At 42.8% G+C, this 20,672-nt stretch overlaps 2 protein-coding genes across 4 annotated transcripts in view; one reads left to right on the top strand and one right to left on the bottom strand.

Moving 5' to 3' along the window:
* DCBLD1 (discoidin, CUB and LCCL domain containing 1) overlaps nt 1–9,352 on the bottom strand; it is an 80,303-nt gene extending 70,951 nt beyond the window's left edge. For 2 of the 3 annotated variants that reach the window (XM_084958381.1, XM_005654388.4), the window contains exon 1: nt 8,959–9,352. In XM_084958381.1, the coding sequence (XP_084814507.1) occupies nt 8,959–9,214 (256 nt within the window). In that variant the 5' untranslated portion in view covers nt 9,215–9,352. The remainder of the gene's footprint in view (nt 1–8,958) is intronic. The other variant, XM_084958386.1, reaches the window with a different exon arrangement.
* Nucleotides 1–20,672, top strand: part of PHF3 (PHD finger protein 3) — a 1,103,753-nt gene that overhangs the window by 173,996 nt on the left and 909,085 nt on the right. The gene's annotated exons all lie outside the window — the stretch shown is intronic.

Here is a 20,672-nt window from a genome sequence, read left to right on the forward strand (position 1 = left end):
CTAAGAGGCACAACTGGTGCTAAAACTGATGTTACAATTATTTACTCATAATCCTACTCTTAAGTCTCAAAATTAACATGAGGAAAATAACCATGTTTAACTCACGGTTTCTTATAAAACTTATGAGAAATTCCACCTCACTCTTTTTTAATCATTTAAGTAAGCACTTTTTACTAGAATTATTAAATAGTCTTGAGAAGTGACTGTTACACTTCCCACAAAGGTTGTTCTCTTTGCTTAGCACTGACGTAAGTCCTAAAAGATGCTTTGAAAATGAAGCTTTTTCAGTAAAGTGCTGCTTCTCAAACTTTGGTGTGCACATCAGCTGTCTGGAGATCTTGCCAATATGCAGGACCTGAAATTTCTGCAAGTCCAAAACTCTCTTGGTAATGACCATTCTGCTGGTCCTTTTAAGATATCCTCTGAGTAGCAAGAGACTTAAAGGGGCCTCATTACTAATGGGGATCTTGCAGTGGATATTTTTATTTTTATTTTTATTTTTTTATTTATTTTTTTTTTTATTTTTTGTCTTTTGTCTTTTTTTTTGTCTTTTTTGTTGTTGTTGTTGTTGTTGCTATTTCTTGGGCCGCTCCTGCGGCATATGGAGGTTCCCAGGCTAGGGGTTGAATCGGAGCTGTAGCCACCGGCCTACGCCAGAGCCACAGCAACGCGGGATCCGAGCCACGTCTGCAACGTACACCACAGCTCACGGCAACGCCGGATCGTTAACCCACTGAGCAAGGGCAGGGACTGAACCCGCAACCTCATGGTTCCTAGTCGGATTCGTTAACCACTGCGCCACAACGGGAACTCCAGTGGATATTTTTAAAAATGAAAAATCCTTGAGATAGCAGTTTTGTATGGTTTCACCTTTATATCTATTCCTAGAATTGGAACACATCTATATTTTCAATTCTCTGACACATTTTTACTCTAGATTTCACCTATCCATCCAGGACAGACAATGATAAATTTCAGGATTTATATTTAAGCCAGAGTGACATTTCTGACACCTGGACAGGAGTGTCAATTTAGGAATTACTTGATCATATGATAGAAAATACACAAATAGAATAAGAAGGTTTATGGGAACATATATGTATGTACCACATATAAGGAGAAAGCAACTGATGTTTACTGACCAGAAAACAGCAAATCTCAGTTGGGAAGGAGATGGCATTTTATCATACACCTAATGACATGCAAAACATGAGAGTTGAGAAGAAAAAAAAAAAAACTTTATAAAACCCATGTTGCACTGTCCTGAAAACTGTTGTCTTTGCACATTCTGTATTTTGCATGGTGCAATAAAAGCACATGGTGAGCTACTAACTGGGAGTTTTAAAGGTCTTAATATTTCTGTGGCAAATGTAATCATCTCTCAGAGAAGCCAAAGGCTATTAACTAAAAACTTTATTGCATAAATAACCACCTGAAATTGTATTCCTCCAAGACTTCTTTTCTTGACCTGATCTCACCTGGATGAATGGCCCTTGAAGATGAGGAGCAAGAAACCCCTCTAGGGCATTGAGAATTGTAGGACATGCACCTGAGTCCCCCTTTAGGCACATAAAGTGAACTTACCTGGGGTAAATGATTCAACCTCTCTGAATCTCAATTCCTTCAATAGTGCTCAGAGTTGGGATTAAATTAAAATGCAAAAAGTTTGTCATAAAAATACATATATAAAAGTAAGGTTTTAAAATTTAATTTACATAATATCTGGGCAAGCACCAATGATCAACAGATGCTTAAACCACTGACTGAACTGCTGATGGGGCAGAGTAGCTTTTAGTGACCAAAAGACTATTATCCCATAGACTACTTATAGGTCATACGGGAAAAGGCAACTTTATAATGGAAGGATCAAGTTGTCACTTCCTGAAGTCACTGATCATACTTAGCACCATTCAATGTAAGACAATGATAACCTATGCATCTTGTTGTGATACAATTAGCAGTACCTGGCACCTTTGAGGTACTTTTATCAGATACACTTAACCTGAATCTAATCAAACCTGGAGGTCTAACTGTAGGTTTATATTTTGGGGGATTGTGCAAGTAAAAGACACACTACTCAGAAGCAGTTAGTCTAATTTAGGATGTAAGCTGGGTCACCAGAAAATTTAACCTACTTTCCCTGCAGGAAAATAAAATGTATGTGGATGGGGACCAGTGATAGATTAAAAGTGACTTAAGAGAAGTAATAACTAACTGCCATGTGTGGACTCTGCCTGCATCAAACAAAAGAAATGTGTAGGTTAACTGGGGAAATATGATGAGTATTAGATGACACTAAGATAATACTGTTAATATTTTAGGCATGCTCAAGGCATCGTGGTAATGTAAGAAAATGGCAACAGATACAAGTGAAATACTCAGGGGAGAAATACCATGGAGTCTTTAAATATATTTTAAACACCTCAGGAGAAAAACTGTTAAAAATCTTGACAAATTAAAATTTTAACAAATAATACAGCACAGTAACTGAAGCAAAGAGGATTAAAGAGGAAAAAGAAGTTGGGAAAAAAAATTCTTAACCAAAAAGCAGGAGGGTCTCGAAGATTTTTTAGACCTTTTTGAGCGAGCACCAACCAACAGCAGATACAGGGCTATTTCTCTGGCTGTAGAGTTAGGTGACCTTCTATTTTAGACTCCTGGCAAAGCAGGGGCTTTCTGGAGCGGGGGGCGGGGGGGAGAAGGCAAATCTCCTTTTTTGGGCCACATCTGTGGCATGCAGAAATTCCCTGGTCAGGGATGAACCAGAGCCACAGCAGCAACCTGAGCTGTAGCAGTGACAACTGCTGGATCCTTAACCTGCTGAGCCACAAGGAACTCCAAAAAAAGGCACATCTTGGTCCCTGTAATTCTCATAAGTGGCCTCCATTCTAAACTCCTCAGATTTGGAGTAATTCAATAAACAGAACTCATGATCCAGGGATCTCATGGGCTATAAAGCCTCAAAAGTTTCTTTCTTTGGACTGACATCAACACAGTTCAATATGAGGTAAACCTACTCTGTCAAAAGCAATAAAAAAGCTGAATTAAATCCACTCAGCCACTTAAAAATTAAATGAGAATCACAAAGATATTTACCTATTTTTTCCTGTAGGAAATTTTATGCACTGGCACTTTGAATTTAACAAGACTTCATAAACTTTAATATCTACTGATCTTGATAATGTCAGAAATAATAGTGAAATAAAGTTTTTTTCTTTTTCCTTTTTGCAGAAACAGACTTCTCCATAAAAACCATTTACGTGCAACCTCTAGGTATATCCACTAAACACTCTCGATCACGCAACGGAGCCATATAAAACGTAAATGACCATATGCAAGCATATACAAGACAAAGATATTTCTGCAAATATGGGGTATTAGAATTCTCAAGGAGACAGTTCATGAAAGCTAGATTAATAAACAGAAATGGCATTAAACAGTCAAGGCATACATGACTACGTGGCTACATCCACTGTTAAGGTCACAAATGGCTAAACACTGTCCACAAGTGATCTTTGAGGTGAAGCAGACCCCGGATACCCTCAATATATAAGCACCTGCAGATCTTAGGGGACTGCTGACTCCCCTGGTTCAACTTGGTAAAGCACCCTCTTCTGTCGGGATTGCCGGCACCTACCTCATGGCAGTTTCCCAGTGGTGCCTGGGAAAGAAGTCTCTCAGATTCCCAACCCTTTTCAGAGTTGAATCTAGTTATTTTCTTGAATATATGTATGGCATGTCTAAAGATACCACAACAGTTGAGTATGCAATCTCTGTTTAAAACACTTTCATGACTATTTCCCGTCACCTCATTCTCTGAAACCTCAGCCTCAGCATTCATGCACTGACTCAGGAAACAGTTATCTGGAGCCTGTTATCAGCCAGGCACTGTACTCAGTGCTGGTGGTAAATAAAATGGCTCTATTCCACCCCTGCTCTCATGGATCTTAGACTTTCCTCCCACTTTCCTCCTTTCTCCCACCCCTCTCCCCATAAAAAACAAAGAAACAAACAAACCTGTCCTCTTCAACTCCCACCGAAAGGCAAATTTGGCAGTTGGTTCCGGATTCAGGATACTAGGACTCACAAAATTTATTTCCACGTTGGTTTAGAAATTGCCATGTGGTTTTTTCCCCCCTCATCAGTGAAGTCTCTCCCACTCCCCCACCCGGAAGGCAAACGACTATTTTTAAAAATGAACATCTGGAAGATGACATCAGAATGACTCTTCGTTGCAAGAAGGCATAATTACTCCATCGCCAACAACAAAAACAACAAATCCCTGAAAGTCCGACAATAGTTTTCCTTTCATCTTCAATGCCTGACTTTGAATATACCAGAATGGGTTCCTCTACTTTTAAATCTATAGTCTCAAACTTTTTGTTTACAAACAGCAGTTGGACTTGACATACAACTTCACTACTTAGTCTTGTTCAGGTTTTGATTCTCAACAAGAGTCAGCTCTGAGTCTTTTTTTTTTTTTTTTTCTTTCTTTCTTTCCTTTTAGGGCTGCACCTGTGGTATACAGAAGTTCCCAGGCTAGGGTTGAGTTGGAGTTGCAGCTGCCAGCCTACACCACAGTCACAGCATCATGCAACCTATCCTGCAGCTCATGGCAATGTCAGATCTGTAACTCACAGAGGGGGGCCAGGGATCAAACCCATATCCTCATGAATACTATGTCGGGTTCTTAACCCACTCAGCCACAATGGGAACTCCCAACTCTGAGTCTTTAACAACAGAGCAGGAACTGTGTTTTCAGTGCCTTCTCACCCCAACCTCCGTAAGCACCACTGGCCACTCTTCAAGTCACAAAGCTTCTCATGGACCTGATATTCTCACAGTGGAGAGACATACAAGGCAGAAAAGTATAAATTATATACTCTCTTGGAAGAAGGTAAATGCTCTAGAGAAAACTGCAAGGAGGGTGGAAAGAGGGTTACAGGTAGTTAGGGCAGTTCTTCCTAAGAAGACAACATCTGAACAAAGACTGAAGGAGAAGGGAGTCATGTGAATATCTGGGAGGAGTCTGTTCCAGGCAGAGGGAACAGCACATGCAAAGGCTCTGAGTAGAAGGGTGCTTGATATCATTAAAAGAAGGCCAGTATGCTGGGAATATGGGGGAGTGTGGTAGAGAATGAGGTCTAAGAGGCAATGGGGGAGGTAGGACAAAGGGGTCCCCATATATTTGTCAAACAGTAATAATTAGTAAGATAGCTGGCATTTATTGAACTCTTTGTGCTAAGTGCAATTCCAGACAGGTTTCGTGTATTATCTCCCTAAAAATTCAAAACAACTGGTTGCCCTAACATACAGAGAGCTGACTTTATGCTTTAGGACACCCATGGCAGTAAGTTCAAACTCTATAGGAAATATTTCCCTGAACAATTTCTTTTTCCCCCCCGCCTTAACATGACTAAAACTCTTGCTAAATGCTACAATTAAGTTCCCCATGCATCTTAAAAAATAAAAATGTAATTTCTTATGTCAGATGTCTTGCTTATTTCCATGTTGTGGTTTTTAAGATGATTTTCAAATCTGTTTCAGTGTCGTAATGTTAAAGGATTCAACTTATGAAAAGTTATTAAGTACAGTTTGGGACATTATTCAGAGTCCAAATTCTGCTTTAATAACATCCTTTGATGTGTTTAATGAATCCTTTATCACAACTTTCTTTTCTGAACTATATGGTATAACAACAATGTTTCAGAGTGTTAGTTACAAATTATATCTACTACAAATTACACCTACTGGTACACATCTTTCTGTTGTACTTGCATTTAAAAGGCATCCTTACATGCAGAAGTAAGCATTCCAAGAGTGCTGTGCTTGCTAAACAAAATTAATTAGTGGAAGCACCAGATGTATACCTTCATAAAGAACTTTGGTAGACTCTTTATTACTTAGTTTTCACTAATTAGGAGATAATTTGAAAATACTCCTAAATACAAAGAGATTGTTCAGTTCAACTAAAAAAAAAAAAACATGTATTGAGCCCTTTGGTCAGGTGCTATGAGGATAAAGATAATCCCAGGTGCTGCCATTAGGAAGTGACAGTCTACCAGGCTGACCGAATCACAGACCTTCAAGATGAGGGAAAGTGTGGGGTGAGGTCACAACTGATGCAGGCGGCACCAGAATAAACTTGTGCTTACTTTTGAAAAAGCCACTCACATAAAACATCAGATATCAGCTGTCCTCTGTCAAACCAAATATAAAGGCATGATGACTTAAAAACAGGACTTTCCAAAAGTCAAAAGTTAAAGAGTTGGATGGAATTTTTAAATCAATTTTTATGTATCCAATTCTATGCTTAGAAGTTTCCTCAGAGATCAATTGCTTATTTTTATCCTCTAATACCTAAACCCCAAGGAGGAACTCTTTAATATGCATTTCTAAATATTTTTGTGAAGAGGGATTTTTAGTATCAATTCCTCACATGAATTAAAGGTATTTCATTCCACAAAACTTATAATCAAGGTAATAAGACTTAAGCACAGGCCTATGTATTTATACAAAATTAAATCAATACTAATGACCAACTTACAGGTAAGATTATGTAAGGTCAAAATCACGTGAAACAATTTGTGTAAATATCTAACTTTAGTTAAGTGGGTTCAGAGGAGCAGGGCATAAGGAATGGAAATCAGCCCAAACTCTGCTCACCAAGCCCTACGTTGGCTGTGAATACAGGAAAAATGGATTGTTCTGGAAATAAAATTGCTCAAAAACACCATATAGGCAAGCAGCAGCCCTACAAAGGAACCAGGATAGCTTCATGGGGCCTAGACTCTGACTTTAAAAGTTTGAAGAATTTCATTGAATGGGCTTTTAAATATTCAGATTAATTTATCCCATTTGTTTCCTGAAACACAACACAATGAATAAAAGTCTAATATTAAATTGTCTATGACAGACAGTAGTAGCACTTTATCATAACCCTCACATTATCAGATGTTTCCACCATCTCAAAGATGACCTGAATCAGAATCACCTGTGGGAACTTTTTAAAAGTACATATTTCCAGGCCCCACCCATTGGACACTCTGATTCACAATGTGGGGCTGGGGCTTTATAATGCGTCTGGACAGTGTGGTGATCAGGCAGGTTGGGGAGCCAAGAAGTACCACATTAAGCTGCCTCTAAGAATGATGAGGGTAAAACGTAACAAATGGTGTCTTCTCACCAAACCCAGACTGTTAGGCTAAGCCTATCCTCTTACGTTCCTAATGTTGAGAGCACTAGTATCACTTATGACCACCATCCAACTACATATCCAGTAGCATATCTCAAAACCTAAAGTGGGTGTACATGCTTAAATTTATGGAAGCTTGAAAAAGAAGAGACCAAGGGCTAACTGGAAAAATCACACAGATGTGAGATATACTCAAAAACCATTGATCATGCCTCTTCACTCAAGAGGTGTCAAAACTCAAGTCTCTAGGAGATTTTTCCCAGTAAATGTGCCAAATCTAAGTTTTACTTCTGATTGAATATTTAACATCCTAAATATATAGGATGCTTCATGGAAACATGACAACATCTTTTTCCAACAATCATGTGCAGTCAAGTCTCAAATTTGAAGCTCTAAGAATCTAAGCAATCACACTTCTTCCCAGAGAACTACTCTATAAAGCACTCAGTTAACAGCCTGGATGCATCTGAAACTTCACTGGGGAAAAAATGGAGGACAGTTTCCGCCAGATTAGTACAGGGACATATATATAGGTGGCTCTATTCATAGATGTACAATATTGAAAGTGCATCTTCAAACAGTGACTTGAGAAACATTTTTTAAGTGCTTAAAAGATCCATATCAAAATCCTACATATTGAATAAAAGCATACATATTTATCAATATTTTACGAAACGTCTAGCATTCTGCTACAGTGCCAAAATATTTTGTCTAAACTGCCTTTTTTTTTTTTTTTCTTTTCCTAACAAATCGGTATGGAGGCTAATTTAGGAAGCACTACCAACATCTTGAGTATCAATGTTTCAGACTGGAAACGGATACATGGTTCAGGGGGAAAAAATGGCAGCATTTGGCTTAGTTTTGATTTTTGTCTCATTAGAAGGCACGGGGCGGGGGAGGGGAGGCAATCGAAATATTCTGGATAAATGCACTGCCATTCAGTAACCTCCATTGTAGAGGGGCAAAAGTAGGGGAGGAGGGAAACAAGAACTGAAAACCCAGCACAAAGCTACCCCTTGCGATCAATAAAGAATTAAAACGATCTGCCTACGGCTGGTAAAACGGCTTACTGCTTTCATCTGGTGGATTTACCTCAGTAAACTCGACTGTGGACTAATTAGGTCCAACTTGAAACCAAGGACCAGGTCCATAGAAAGATCAGCCTAGTCGGGAGTTGATTCGCTCAAACGCCCAAGAAGGAACCGAGCCACAGGGTTCCGAGTTGGGGCGCAAGCAGCTCACTCGTGGGAGGCGGCGCGGTGGGGCTGTTGGCTTCCCCGGCAGACCTCGGGAAATCATTTCCCGACCACTCAGTGCAAGCCGAAAACGTACACGCTAGGATTCCAGCCGCGCAGGGGCGAGAGGCGACCGGGATGGCCCGGCCGCCCCAAGTGCTAGGCAGCTCTGTCAAAAGGAGGCTACGACTCCGGTACAGGACTCTCGCCTAAGGCGGCCGGGGTCGTCAGCTCGCGCCCCCTAGGCCAAGTCACTTCTCCGGGGGGCGGCGGAGTCAGGAAGTCTGGAAACTAAATGAGAGGGGCTGCAAAGAGAGAGGGCGGGGAGGGCCAAGTTGACTCTCCTGTTTGGGGGCTAAGGAGTAAGTTTGGTGGGGAGCAGTCGGAGCGCAGTAACTTATTTTATACTCGAACTGCTGCCGCCCAGAGAGAGCCGGACTCCACAGGGCGCAAGCGGCTACTCCGACTTCCTCCCGCGCGCGGTCCCTACAGGCCCAGCCCGCCGCCCGCCCGCCGCGCTCCACTCACCCAACTTCTCCGCCTGCAACCAGAGCGGCGCGGAGACCGCGAGCAGCAGAGCCAGGAAGCCCCGCCGGGCAGCCCCCGCCGTCGCGCAGCCGCCGCGGGCGCCGGCCACCATGGCCCTGCCGGGCGCCACCTTGGCAGGCTCCGTTTCCCTTCGGCGCGCGCAGCGCCGCCGCCGCCGCCCGGGCCGGGCCGCCTCCTCCGCGGCCAAGCGCGGCGCCGGGACTGGACGCAGCCTCGGGCCGGCACCGAATCTCATTGGGGCGGCCCGGGGCCCAGCCCGGCAGGGGCGTCTCCCGCTCCGCCCTGCTAGCCAGCCCCCGAGGAGGAAGTCGCTCCCGGGCGGCGGCTGGCCGCCAGGGCGGAGGCGTACCGGGCGCCGTCTGCGCTCCCCTCTAAGTACCCGGCGCTCGCTGCTTCACTCCTCCCTTTTCCTCCGCCCCTTCTCCCCCAGTGCACGTGAACCTGGGAGCCAGGAGGACTCCTGGCCTTCAGACCTGTCCGGAGCTGCCTGGGTCTTCCCTAGAGTGCTTGAGCGCGTGGTGAGCGCGCCAGAAAGGCTACTCTCCTCCAGGGCTTTGGCATGCCCTTGACAGTAGCACTGGGGAACTCGAAATACTGTCACCGTAGGATGATGATGGTGACAAGATCTAGTCCAAGTTCCTCCATTTATTCATTCAAAAGTTACGAGGTTCCAAAAGTGTGCCTCCCAGGCACGGTGCTAAACTTTGTGACACTTGCCGACATTGAAAATAATCAGGCAAGTATGCAATGCAAATTGCAATCGGTGATGAAAAGTGCTAGTGGAGCACATTCAGTAACATCTAATTAGATGGCAGGTGACGAGACTACAGGTAGAAGTCAGAAGCAGCCTCATCTAAAAAGCGGCATTTATGTGAGAGTGAATGGGACTTGGGAAAACAGCGAGAGCGGGGGACAAGAGAACGAACAGACACGGTATGCAAAAGAGCTGAGGGGGCAAAAGGCCGTCGTAGCCGGAGCAAGGCAAACAGGTGGAAGAATGGCCAGAGGTAGAAGCCAGAGCATAGAGCACGGGCCGGAACTTGGGATGGGGGGAGGCATGGAAGGCCGCGTAAAGATGTTTAAACTTTATCCCCCGATTAAGGAACAGCCAAGGAAGGCTCAGGAGGAGTAACACTGATTGTCTTGGGAGCGGAGAAGGGCTTGGAGGGAGGCAGGTTGGAAAGAGGGAATTACAAGGCTCTTAGCGAGTAGTTGAATGGGGAAGAAGCCGTGGAAATGACTGAGGACAGATAAAATAGATATTTTAAATACTGTGACGTCTCCAGATCGCTAGCCCTCCACTCAGTGCCACAACCTTCGCGCTACAGCTCGGCGCCCTGCAGTTTTCCTGGGTAACAAGCGCCACAGTTATACCTGCAGATGCCGAGAGGGAGGAAGTATTGGAGGCGGGGAGCAAACAACAGCCCCTCCCAGGTCCAATATTGGCCCGTCACATGCTCTTTAGAAACCCTCAATAGACTCTGTTCATACATGCATTCCCTTTTCCCTCTGTGTTTCAAACTAAATACAAACAATGCTGAAATTTCAAATGAGATTATCGTTGGGATTTTGCTTTCTCCAAGGGGGCAGAACTTAACGTGGTCTTTAGAAATGAGGCCAATCCAAGTCTGAATCTAGGATCAGCCACTGCCTGAAGTCCTGGCATACAAAAGGTCCTCAATAAAAGGTTTAGCGTATTTGTATTGAAAGCAATTCACACCATGAACATATTAATTATCCTTGCATACAAAACATAAAAGTCACTGAATCATTTCCTAACTCCAGCTTTCCCTCTCCTTTTCATTCTTTTTAAGGAGGTGGGTATGGGCAGCTGCTGGTCTCTAACAGGTGTGGCTCTGTGGTGATGAATGAAGAAAGACAATGGGAACATTGTTCACCAGTGAGGAATTCATAAGGTGGGGGCAGGTGAGCTGGTTGTGGGGGGGACCTTTTCCATCTCAAGTAATACCTTGATGGGAATCCAGCCATCTCTTCTATGCCAAAATCCTGAGTCAGACCAGGGGAGAGATTTAGGATGTGGCAAAACTGAGAAAACAAAAAGGCCAGGTGGATACTAGCGTTTTCATATGTCATTCTTTTCTTGGAAAAGAAAAGAAAATTTCTAGTCAAGAAAAGCATAGTGAAAGAAAAATGTGAAACTACAACCAGATTATCAATTATATTTTTGTATGTAATTAAATAAGCCTGTGGTGGTATACTTCCACCACGCAGACGTTTATGTTAGGCATGTATACATGCTTTATTCTTGATACCATTTTGATTTTTTAAATAATGCATTATAATTTTTCCATTAAAAATTGACTGTTAGACTCCATTTACAACATCTTGCAAACTAGGATTTTAAAACTGCTTATCATGTGAAATGTGGGAGGGTCTCTCTCAAGGCTATTTAATCCTTCCCCTAATTACCACCTAGTCTTTCTGTATTTTGCATATCTAACTACAATTTATGCTTATGTTTGCTAGCTCTTCTTTAAAAAGAGAGACCAGCTGGTCAGGGCTGCCTTGTTTTACAGATAAAATATACACCCTGTTTTGCTTAGGTAAGATAGAATTTCAATAGAACTGCAAGCCTAGTATTATTCTAAAGTAGTTAGAAAGCTTTAGATTGTTGTTCAATTTGACAGCCTAATCAATCTTGTCCTTAACATTTAGGAACCCTGATTGTGACTCTAGAAAGTGGACCAATGAGATATCAGTTTGAAACCCTACAGGCTTCTACTTCCTGATGACTCTTCCTTTTCTGGCCCAACTCAAATATATTTTAAATATTTTTTATATGTGAAACATGGGATGGAGTTACAATGAAAAGTACAGGTACCTCTCTCTTCCTCATTCATGATATAATGATAGAAATTAGAGAAAAGTAATTATGTGGGTTGATAAGTACAATAATTTAAGAGGCTCAGGTGTTACAGAATCACAGAGGAGACGTATATAACTGGATTTCCCTGGGAAGGCATGGGAGGGGGGAAAGACAGGAATTAGAAGGGATACTGTTTGTCAGATGAGAACTTGTGAGAAAGCAGAGAAATAACGATGACAGGGTGCTTATAGGGATTGAGCCTGATTCACCAGGGCTGGAACAGTGAGCCAGAGACAGGAGTGGGAGCCTGAAGGCAGGGTGGGAGGCAGAAGCAGGCTCTGAGGGCTCTAAGAGCAATGGGAAGCAGAGAAACTGGCAGAACTTGTTCTGATTTGCATTTCTGATAGACCACACTGGCTGCAGGGTGGGGAATGGATTGGAAAGAGGCAGGGATTCCAGTTAGGAGTTTGGGGCAACACTCTAAACTAGAGATAATTACCCCTCACCTCTTGTACTCAAAGTGGTGTAGGGGGTCCCTGGACCTGCAGCATCTGCAACAACCTAGGAGCTTGCTAGAAACACAGACTTCTGTCCCAACCCCACCAGGACCTCTGAATCAGAATCTGCATTGTAAATAATATTACCAGGTCCAGATAAAGCCATGGGCAAATCTGGGAGATAAAGGGTAAAAACACAAGACAGATTGAATCTTAGAATGTAGACACTGAGAGAGAAAAAAGATTAGATTTTGAATGCAATGGTCCAAATAATTACCAACGTTATTTTCTCTAACTCCCTATTGACATTTCAACAACTTTGGTGGCTGATGTTCATTAGGTAGCTTTGTCATCTAAGCTCTAGCAGGAATTCTTTTTTTTCTTTTTAGGGCCTCACATGTAGCATGTGGAAGTTCCCAGGCTAGGGGCTGTATTAAAGCTGCAGCTTCTGGTCTACACCACAGCTGCAGCAACTCAGAATCCAAGCCATGTCTGCAAACTACAGCACAGCTCAAGGCAATGCTGGATCTTTAACCCATTGAGTGAGGCAGGGATTGAACCCACGTCCTCATGGATACTAGTTGGGTTTGTTACTACTGAACCACACAGGAACTCCTCGAGCAGGAATTCTTAAGTGCTGTAGCTCACTCTTACCTTCTGGTTCTCTCTTTTGCAGGCCCAGAAATTTGAGTATCTTTAATCTTGGGGATACTGCTCCATAATTAACTTAATCACAGAAGTATATAAACCAGCACCAATGCCAATTTATTAATTAACAGTGAGAACTGGAGTTCCCATTGTGGCTCAGTGGGTCAAGAACCAGACATAGTGTCTGTGAGGATGTGGTTCAATCCCTGGCCTCACTCAGTGGATTAAGGATCTGGTGTGGCCATAAACTTTGGTGTAGGTTGCAGATGTGGCTTGGATCTGGTGTTGCTGTGGTTGTGGCTGTGGCATAGGCCTGCATCTGCAGCTCTGATTCAACCGACTCCTGACCCCTAGCCTGGGAACTTCATATGCCACAGGTGTGACCATAAAAAAATAAATAAATGAAAAGGAAGATGGGAAATTAAAACAAAACAAAACAAACCCAGAACTACAAAATGGTGAGTTACATTCTCTTCAACCCAAAAATAACTTTGGAAGCTAGACTCCATCAGAGGTTGTTAGGTGAACATAAAAGAAAAAGAAGGCTGATTATCCTGATTATTCTAATTGTTTGAAGGCAACAGAGTAAGGATGATTATCCTTCCCACCTCTCATCACTATTAAAGTAAAAAACTATTCTGACATTTATTAAAACTCTAAGGAAGACTTTGTTTCAGGACTATTGCAATAGTGAAGAGAGATCAGTCCCACTACCAGCTACAGCAAGATACCTGAGAATTTCCAGCCAAGGAGCAGAGTGACGGGGGAGTGGATGGGACATTACTAAGTGGAGACATCAAGGGTAGGGGGATTCTTGTTAAGCCCAATTAACAGAGTTTCTTCTGAAGGCAGGTCAAGGATTTACACATCAAGGCGGGGAATGAGGAACTTGATCAGATATCAAGGGCTGGAGGTGGGGGGGGGGAATCCCCTCTAAGCAGACTTAGCAAGAATCTTACTAAAACAGGACTAAGCAGGCCAAAGATGGCCCAAGGATGAAGCCTAGTTGAAAAGGGGGGGGGGTGTCAAGGAACTTGACTTTAGTTTGGTCAAGGAGAGAGTTTTCTGCTACCAGCACCAAGAGCCAGAATAAGTAGGTCAAACCCTCTCCCAGCGCAAAGCTTAACAGAACATTGTCTAGCTTGCCTCCTACACTCCTAAGCGATCCTTTCTCTATTCTATTTCTTTTTTTTTCTTCTTCTTTTTTTTTTTTTGTCTTTTTGCCATTTCTTGGGCCGCACCCACGGTATATGGAGGTTCCCAAGCTAGGGGTCGAATCGGAGCTGTAGCTGCGGCCTATGCCAGAGCCACAGCAACATGGGATCTGAGCCGCGTCTGCGACCTACACCACAGCTCACGGCAACGCCGGATCGTTAACCCACTGAGCAAGGGCAGGGACCGAACCCGCAACCTCATGGTTCCTAGTCAGATTCGTTAACCACTGCGCCACGACGGGAACTCCTATTCTATTTCTTCGTTATATTTGTTAATGTAATAATCAGGCTCTCTCCTGTCTAGACTTTCTCTCGTGAGTCCTCATCCTGTTTCTAATTCATTTGTGGTGTTAACTTTCAAGGAGGAACCCTATTTTCAAGTTCTAGTTGCCTGCAATACATCTGTGTACTTTTAAAGATCGTTCATATACTTAATCTGAATTGGTTCTTATGACAACTCTGGGGTAGCTGCTACCTAGCTGTGGGACACCCACAGAGCAAACTAAGTCTGGGAAAGCCGGGAAGCAAAAATACCTTACTCATTGAAACATTGTTTCCCAAATGGATTTGAAATTTCATTTTTGTTTTCTACCGTGTTTTGGATAGGGTTTGGGGTAACTGCATAGTTTCTATTTTGCCTTTTGTTCCCCAAACACATTCAGTAGAGACAGACAAGGCACAGTGGGGCAGCTTCATCTCCCAGGCTTAAAAGAGTCCATCACTAACCAGTAGCTCATTTTCACACTCTGTTGTGGGACTGAGATGGAGGAGACAGACCAGTGAGGATCACTGGAGGAGAGTTCTAGCTAGGCTTTGCTGTCATCACAGTTGCCACTTTCAGTCCAGAGACCTGAGCAATTTGCCTGGGTGAGGAGGGGAGAGATGGGGAACTGGGAGGGTCCCTTCAGCCCAGCCGGCTGAGCCACGGTGCTTGTACTCTGAGAAAATCCTCTTGGAATCACACACATCTTTAACAGCTGTCCTTCAGAACCTGCAAGGTAAAGGAGAGCTCTCCACTTCACTCACAACAGCCATGAACTATTGATTTGAACGTTGGACCTGGTAGCAGAGTGTCAGTCCAGTTAACAAGCTCCAGTGCCTCCTCTTTCTCCTCTGCCCCTTCATTTGAGCCTAGAATCCAGGGAGGGAAGATCTGGAGAGAGAGCTTGTGGAGCAAGGGTTTAACATGGAGAGGACAGCAAGAAGCAGAGGGTACCAGAGTTGGGGGAGGGAGCCCTGTGTGCAGGGCTGCAGGACATCCCAATTCTGAGGCTGAAACTGACCATTAGACTTTAGGCTATGACCTCTAAGATTAAAAGCAGTGTGATCTGAGCTGGGGAAGTGGAGGTGATCCTTTGTGATCGCTGGAAGGCATTACCGGAAGCTTAAAACATTGAACAAGCAAACTTGCAAGGAAACTGGCCCTCATCCTCTGGCCTCCCTTTATGACTCAGACAATCAGACCTGAGGGCTGAGGGTTTCAAAGAATAGGTATCTGGTTTGGATGGGGTGAAAGTAGGACATCCATGAAAACACAGGTGACCCCCTACAGCGAGGGGACTAGTGAAGCTGGGGAGAGATGAGGGCTCTCTATTCAAAAGCTTGGGCCATTTCTATCAAGCTCTGCTAAGAGATTTGGTTCTGATTTTATCTTCTTTCCTTCTCCCTACATTCCAACACATGATTTGACACTACAGTTTGAAGAAAACACAGACCATTAGTTGATGAGTACCAGTCCATTTAAGCAGGAGATGCATTTTTTTGTTTGTTGTTTTTGTCTTTCTAGGGCCAAACCCATGGCATATGGAGGTTTCCAGGGTAGGGGTCTAATTGGAGCTGTAGCTGCCGGCCTACGCCACAGCCACAGCAACGCCAGATCCGAGCCGCGTCTGGGACCTACACCACAGCTCACAGCAACACTGGAAACACCAGCAGCACCGCTGCGCCACGACGGGAACTCTGAGGAGATGCATTTTTTTTTTTAAGCGAAAAGGTGAATGTTCCAGCAGGAAGACCTCAGCAGAGGTATCTGGTCTTTCCTATGATCCTTTCCACCCTGTCCCACATAGTGGTTTGTAAATCCCATGCAAAGTTACCAGTTCTTATCCTGATAAATGTCTTGAATGCAGAAACTCAATGAGGTTTAAAATAAAAAGTCCTAGTAATGAGTAGGAAATTGGACTCTTCCTATTAAGAACTATTGTTCACTTTTTTAAAAGTCTTTTATCTCCTACCTTCACAAGCTTCATCTCAAGATGCTCATTTAGTTAAATATGTGAAAGATTGAATTTCAGCTTGTTTGAGAAACATTTCTAACTTTTCAAAGTGGATGTTTTCCATTTTCTCTAAAAATCTTCACATTTGTGTCATGTGACTTAAAAAAAGTGTGACTCCTTGCAGTTATTGTCATGGCTCACTGGTTAGTGAACCCAGCTAGTATCCCTGAGGAGGCGGGTTCAATCCCTGGGCTTGCTCAGTGGGTTAAGGATCCAGCATTGCCATGAGCTGGGGTATAGGTTACAGATGGGGTTCAGATCCTGTGTTGCTGTGGCTATGCTGTAGGCCGGCAGGTGCAGCTCAGATTCGACCCCTACTCTGGGAACCTCCATATGCTGTGGGTGCAGCCCTAAAGAGCCAAAAAAAAAAAAAAAAAAAAAAATTGTGACTCCAGATCACATGGAAATGATCATAGGTCAGAAAACAAGAGATAAAAATCTTGAATAAGAAGTTTGCATAATCTCTTTTGGCATAGAGGTTTCTAAATAAAGAGAGTCTTTATGCATTTGATTCTGAAATCTTCATTTAGACAATTCTCTTAGTTAATGGAATTTTTATTTGAGAGGAAACCTAAAATTAGGAGTTGAGAGGCAGGCAACAAGGACTCCAGAAGACTTGCTATTCCATCAGCAGAGCCGCTATGGGAAGTCAGGCAGGCTGACACCAGGCTCTCTCCTCCCCTTCTTGCCGTTCCCTGCACTCAGCCATCTTTGCTGGTTTCACCAACTTTCCAGATGAGATCTTTAAGAATACAGGTTTGGGGAAAAACTGTAATTGCAATGTATACATGTAAGGATAACCTGACCCCCTTGCTGTACAGTGGGAAAATTAAAAAAAAAAAAAAAAGAAAAAAAAGAATACAGGTTTGACAGACCTTGGTTAAAATATGAGCTAAATAGTTTCTCTTTCACTCCCTTTCCACCCCTTCCCTCTTAGAACCTTTAAAGGGTCTTCCATACTTCTATGAATTATTTTTATAAAGCTTTGCTCTCTTCCTGTAGCTCAGAGATGTCTTTGGGGATGTTAACTGATCATGTTTTAACAGAGATTTACAGTTGGTCCCCAATTTAGGATGGTTCTATATATGATTTTTCAATTTTATGATGGTGCAAAAGTGATACACATTCTCTAGAAACTGTACTTCAGATTTTGAATTTTGTCCTTTCCCCAGGCTAGTAATATGCAGTACGATACTCTCTTGTGATGCTGGGCAGTGACATCGAGCCATAGCTCCCTGTCAACCACGTGATCAGGGGGTAAATGACCTACACTTACAACATTCTGGGCCCATACAATCATTCTGGTTTTCACTTACAGTACAGTGTTCAATAAATTATGAAAGATATTCAACACTTTATTATAAAACAGGCTTTGTGTTAGACGATTTTGTAAAACTGTAGGTGTTCTGAGTATGTTGAAGTTAGGCTAGGCTAAGTTACTATGATGTGGATTAGGTGTATTAAATGCATTTTCAACAAGATATTTTCAGCACACAATGGGTTTATCAGGATATAACCCCACTGAAGTTGAGGAAGATCTATATTTTTTAAAAGAGTATCTTTAACAGCTTGGGGTGCTGTAACAAGACTGGGTAGTTAAAACAATAGAAACTTACTTCCCACAGTTCTAAAGGCTATGAAGTCCAAGATCAAGTCCAGTTCCTAAACCAACAGATTCAGTTCCTGGTGAAAACCCACTTCCTGGTTTGTAGATTGATGGCTTCTTCTTATATCCTCACCTGGTGGAGAGAGAGATCATCTCTTTTGTGTCTCTTTGTATAAGGACATTCATCTCAGACTTTAGGGTTCTATCCTCATGTCCTAATCACCTTGTAAAGGCCTCACCTTCAAATACCATCACATTGGGGATTGGGACTTCAACATATGAATTTACGGGGACATGAACACTCAGTCCACAGCAGAGGAGCTATTGACAAACAATAACATCAAATTCAGATTCCTTGGTCAGTGCTTTCTGTCCCTACTTGAAGGTGAACTCAGTTGGCTTTATTCCGAAGGCATCTCTTCAGGACTAGAACACACTCAATAGTGGGATTTGAAATTATGTACCATTTATTAAATGTTGGGCATGGTGACCTATCACATCTTTACATCTATATTCTTAAGTCTTCTCCTTTGTCGAATGTAACTGGGACTTAAAGCACCAGCTTGGAGGAGTTCCCCTCATGGCTCAGTAGAAATGAACCTGGCTGGTATCCATGAGGACGCAGGTTCAATCCCTGGCCTCACTCGGTGGGTTAAGGATCTGGCGTCACCATGAATTGTGGTGTAGGTCACAGATGGGGCTCGGATCCTGCGCTGCTGTGGCTGTGGTGTAGGCTGGCAGGTGCAGCTCAGATTTGATCCCCTAGCCTAGCTTGGGAGCCCCCGTATGCTGTGGGTGTGGCCCTAAAAAGACAAAATAAATAAATTAATTGATTAAAAAAAAATAAAGCACCAGCTTGGAGTCACCAAATTTTCCCTGCAAAGCAGGTTTAGTCCTACTTTTCACTGGAAGGAGGCAAATCCTCTTGATTTCCAGCTGGAGACATGACAGGCTACTATCAAAGACAAAAAAGAACAATGTTGGGACCACTGAGACTAAGCAAGAGGTCAAGACTACAAGCTAGAAGTGCTATCAGGATGGGAGTCTCAGAGCCAAGCCAACAAAACAGCCTGGTTGAGGACACGCTCTATTTATGAGGGATGGCAAGGTTCTCATCATGCCATTCATGCCTGTCCAACGGAGAAACAGTTTTGATGCTCAAAGAATAAAATTACAACAGCAGAATGACAGGCTGATGAACTGAGGTTTTGTTGGGGGTCTGCACAGCGTATTAGGTCAGTGGCTCACTTCCACTGGTGTATGAGATCAACCAGATTAGTATCCTAGAGAAACTGCCTCCTTTTCATCTGCCTGGATTTCATGACAGTCAGGCTTATTTCTTCCTTGTTCTTCTGCATATTTTAATAGCACAGAAATTCTGTAAGCCTCTTAATTCTCTCTGCAGAAAATCTGCTCTAGAACATATTATGTGCTGTGTTATCAAAATGTGTTTTTTAAAAAGAAGCAACTGGACTTCTGCTTCGAGGAAGACAAATTGGACATACTTTCCCTATTCCTTTTGCTGAGTACACCTAAAACTCTGGAAATTACATACAATACAAACATAAAAAGACTCTGGAACCACTGGCAATGTCTTGGGAACACTGGGCTGGCAGAGTGGGTTAAGGATACAGCATTGTTGCAGCTGCAGCTTAGGTCGCTACTATGGCTTGAATCTGATCCCTGGCCTGGGAGCTCCATATGCGGCTGGGCAGCCAATTGAAAGAAAAAACAAAAACAATGGAAAGAAAATCAACGCATTCTCAGAAGATGGAAAAATAAAAGCTTATTTCCAGCAGATGTACCTAAAGAATGGCTAAAGAAGTTCTTTAAACAAAAAGGAAATATTAAAAGAAAAATATCTTGTAACATTAGGAGGGAAGAAAGAACACAGTAGCCAAAATATGGGTAAACACAACAGATTTTCATTCTCATCTTTTTTTTTTTTTTTTTTTTTTTGGTCTGTTGTCTTTTTAGGGCCGCACCCACGGCATATGGAGGTTCCCAGGTTAGGGGTCTAATCGGAGCTACAGCTGCTGGCCTACACCACAGCCACAGCAACTTGGGATCCTAGCTGGATCTTCGACCTACACCACAGCTCGCGGCAACATCGGATCCTTAACCCACTGAGCGAGAGGCCAGGGATCAAACCCGAAACCTCATGGTTCCTAGTCGGATTTGTTTCCACTGCACCACAATGGGAACTCCTCTCATCTTGAGTGTTCTAAATTATGTTTGGTGGCTAAAGGAAAAATTTTAACACTGTCTGATGTGGTTAAAAAAGTGACTTGAGACCTAAGAAAATTACCAGAGTCAGAGAGGGGCATTCTATAATGATAAAAATGTTAATCTATCAAGAAGACACAGCAATTCTAATTGTGTATATATCAACAACACATGTAAATTGTTTTGACCAAAAACTAATAGAAGTGAAAGAAGAAACAGACAAACCCATTACTACAATTAGAGACTTCAACACCCCCTTTTCAACACTTGATAGAACAACCATACAGAAAATCAGCAGTTACATAGACTTCAGTAACACCATCACTTAATAAGATCTATGTGATATTTTTCTGGTCTCTCTCTCTCTTTTTTAGGGCTGCACTCACATGTATGAAAGTT

This window comes from Sus scrofa, chromosome 1 (genome assembly GCF_054392235.1).
Source record: "Sus scrofa isolate SSC_HxYL_T2T_F1_AM1 chromosome 1, Sscrofa_HxYL_maternal_Yorkshire_Landrace_v2.0, whole genome shotgun sequence".
NCBI lineage: Eukaryota > Metazoa > Chordata > Mammalia > Artiodactyla > Suidae > Sus > Sus scrofa.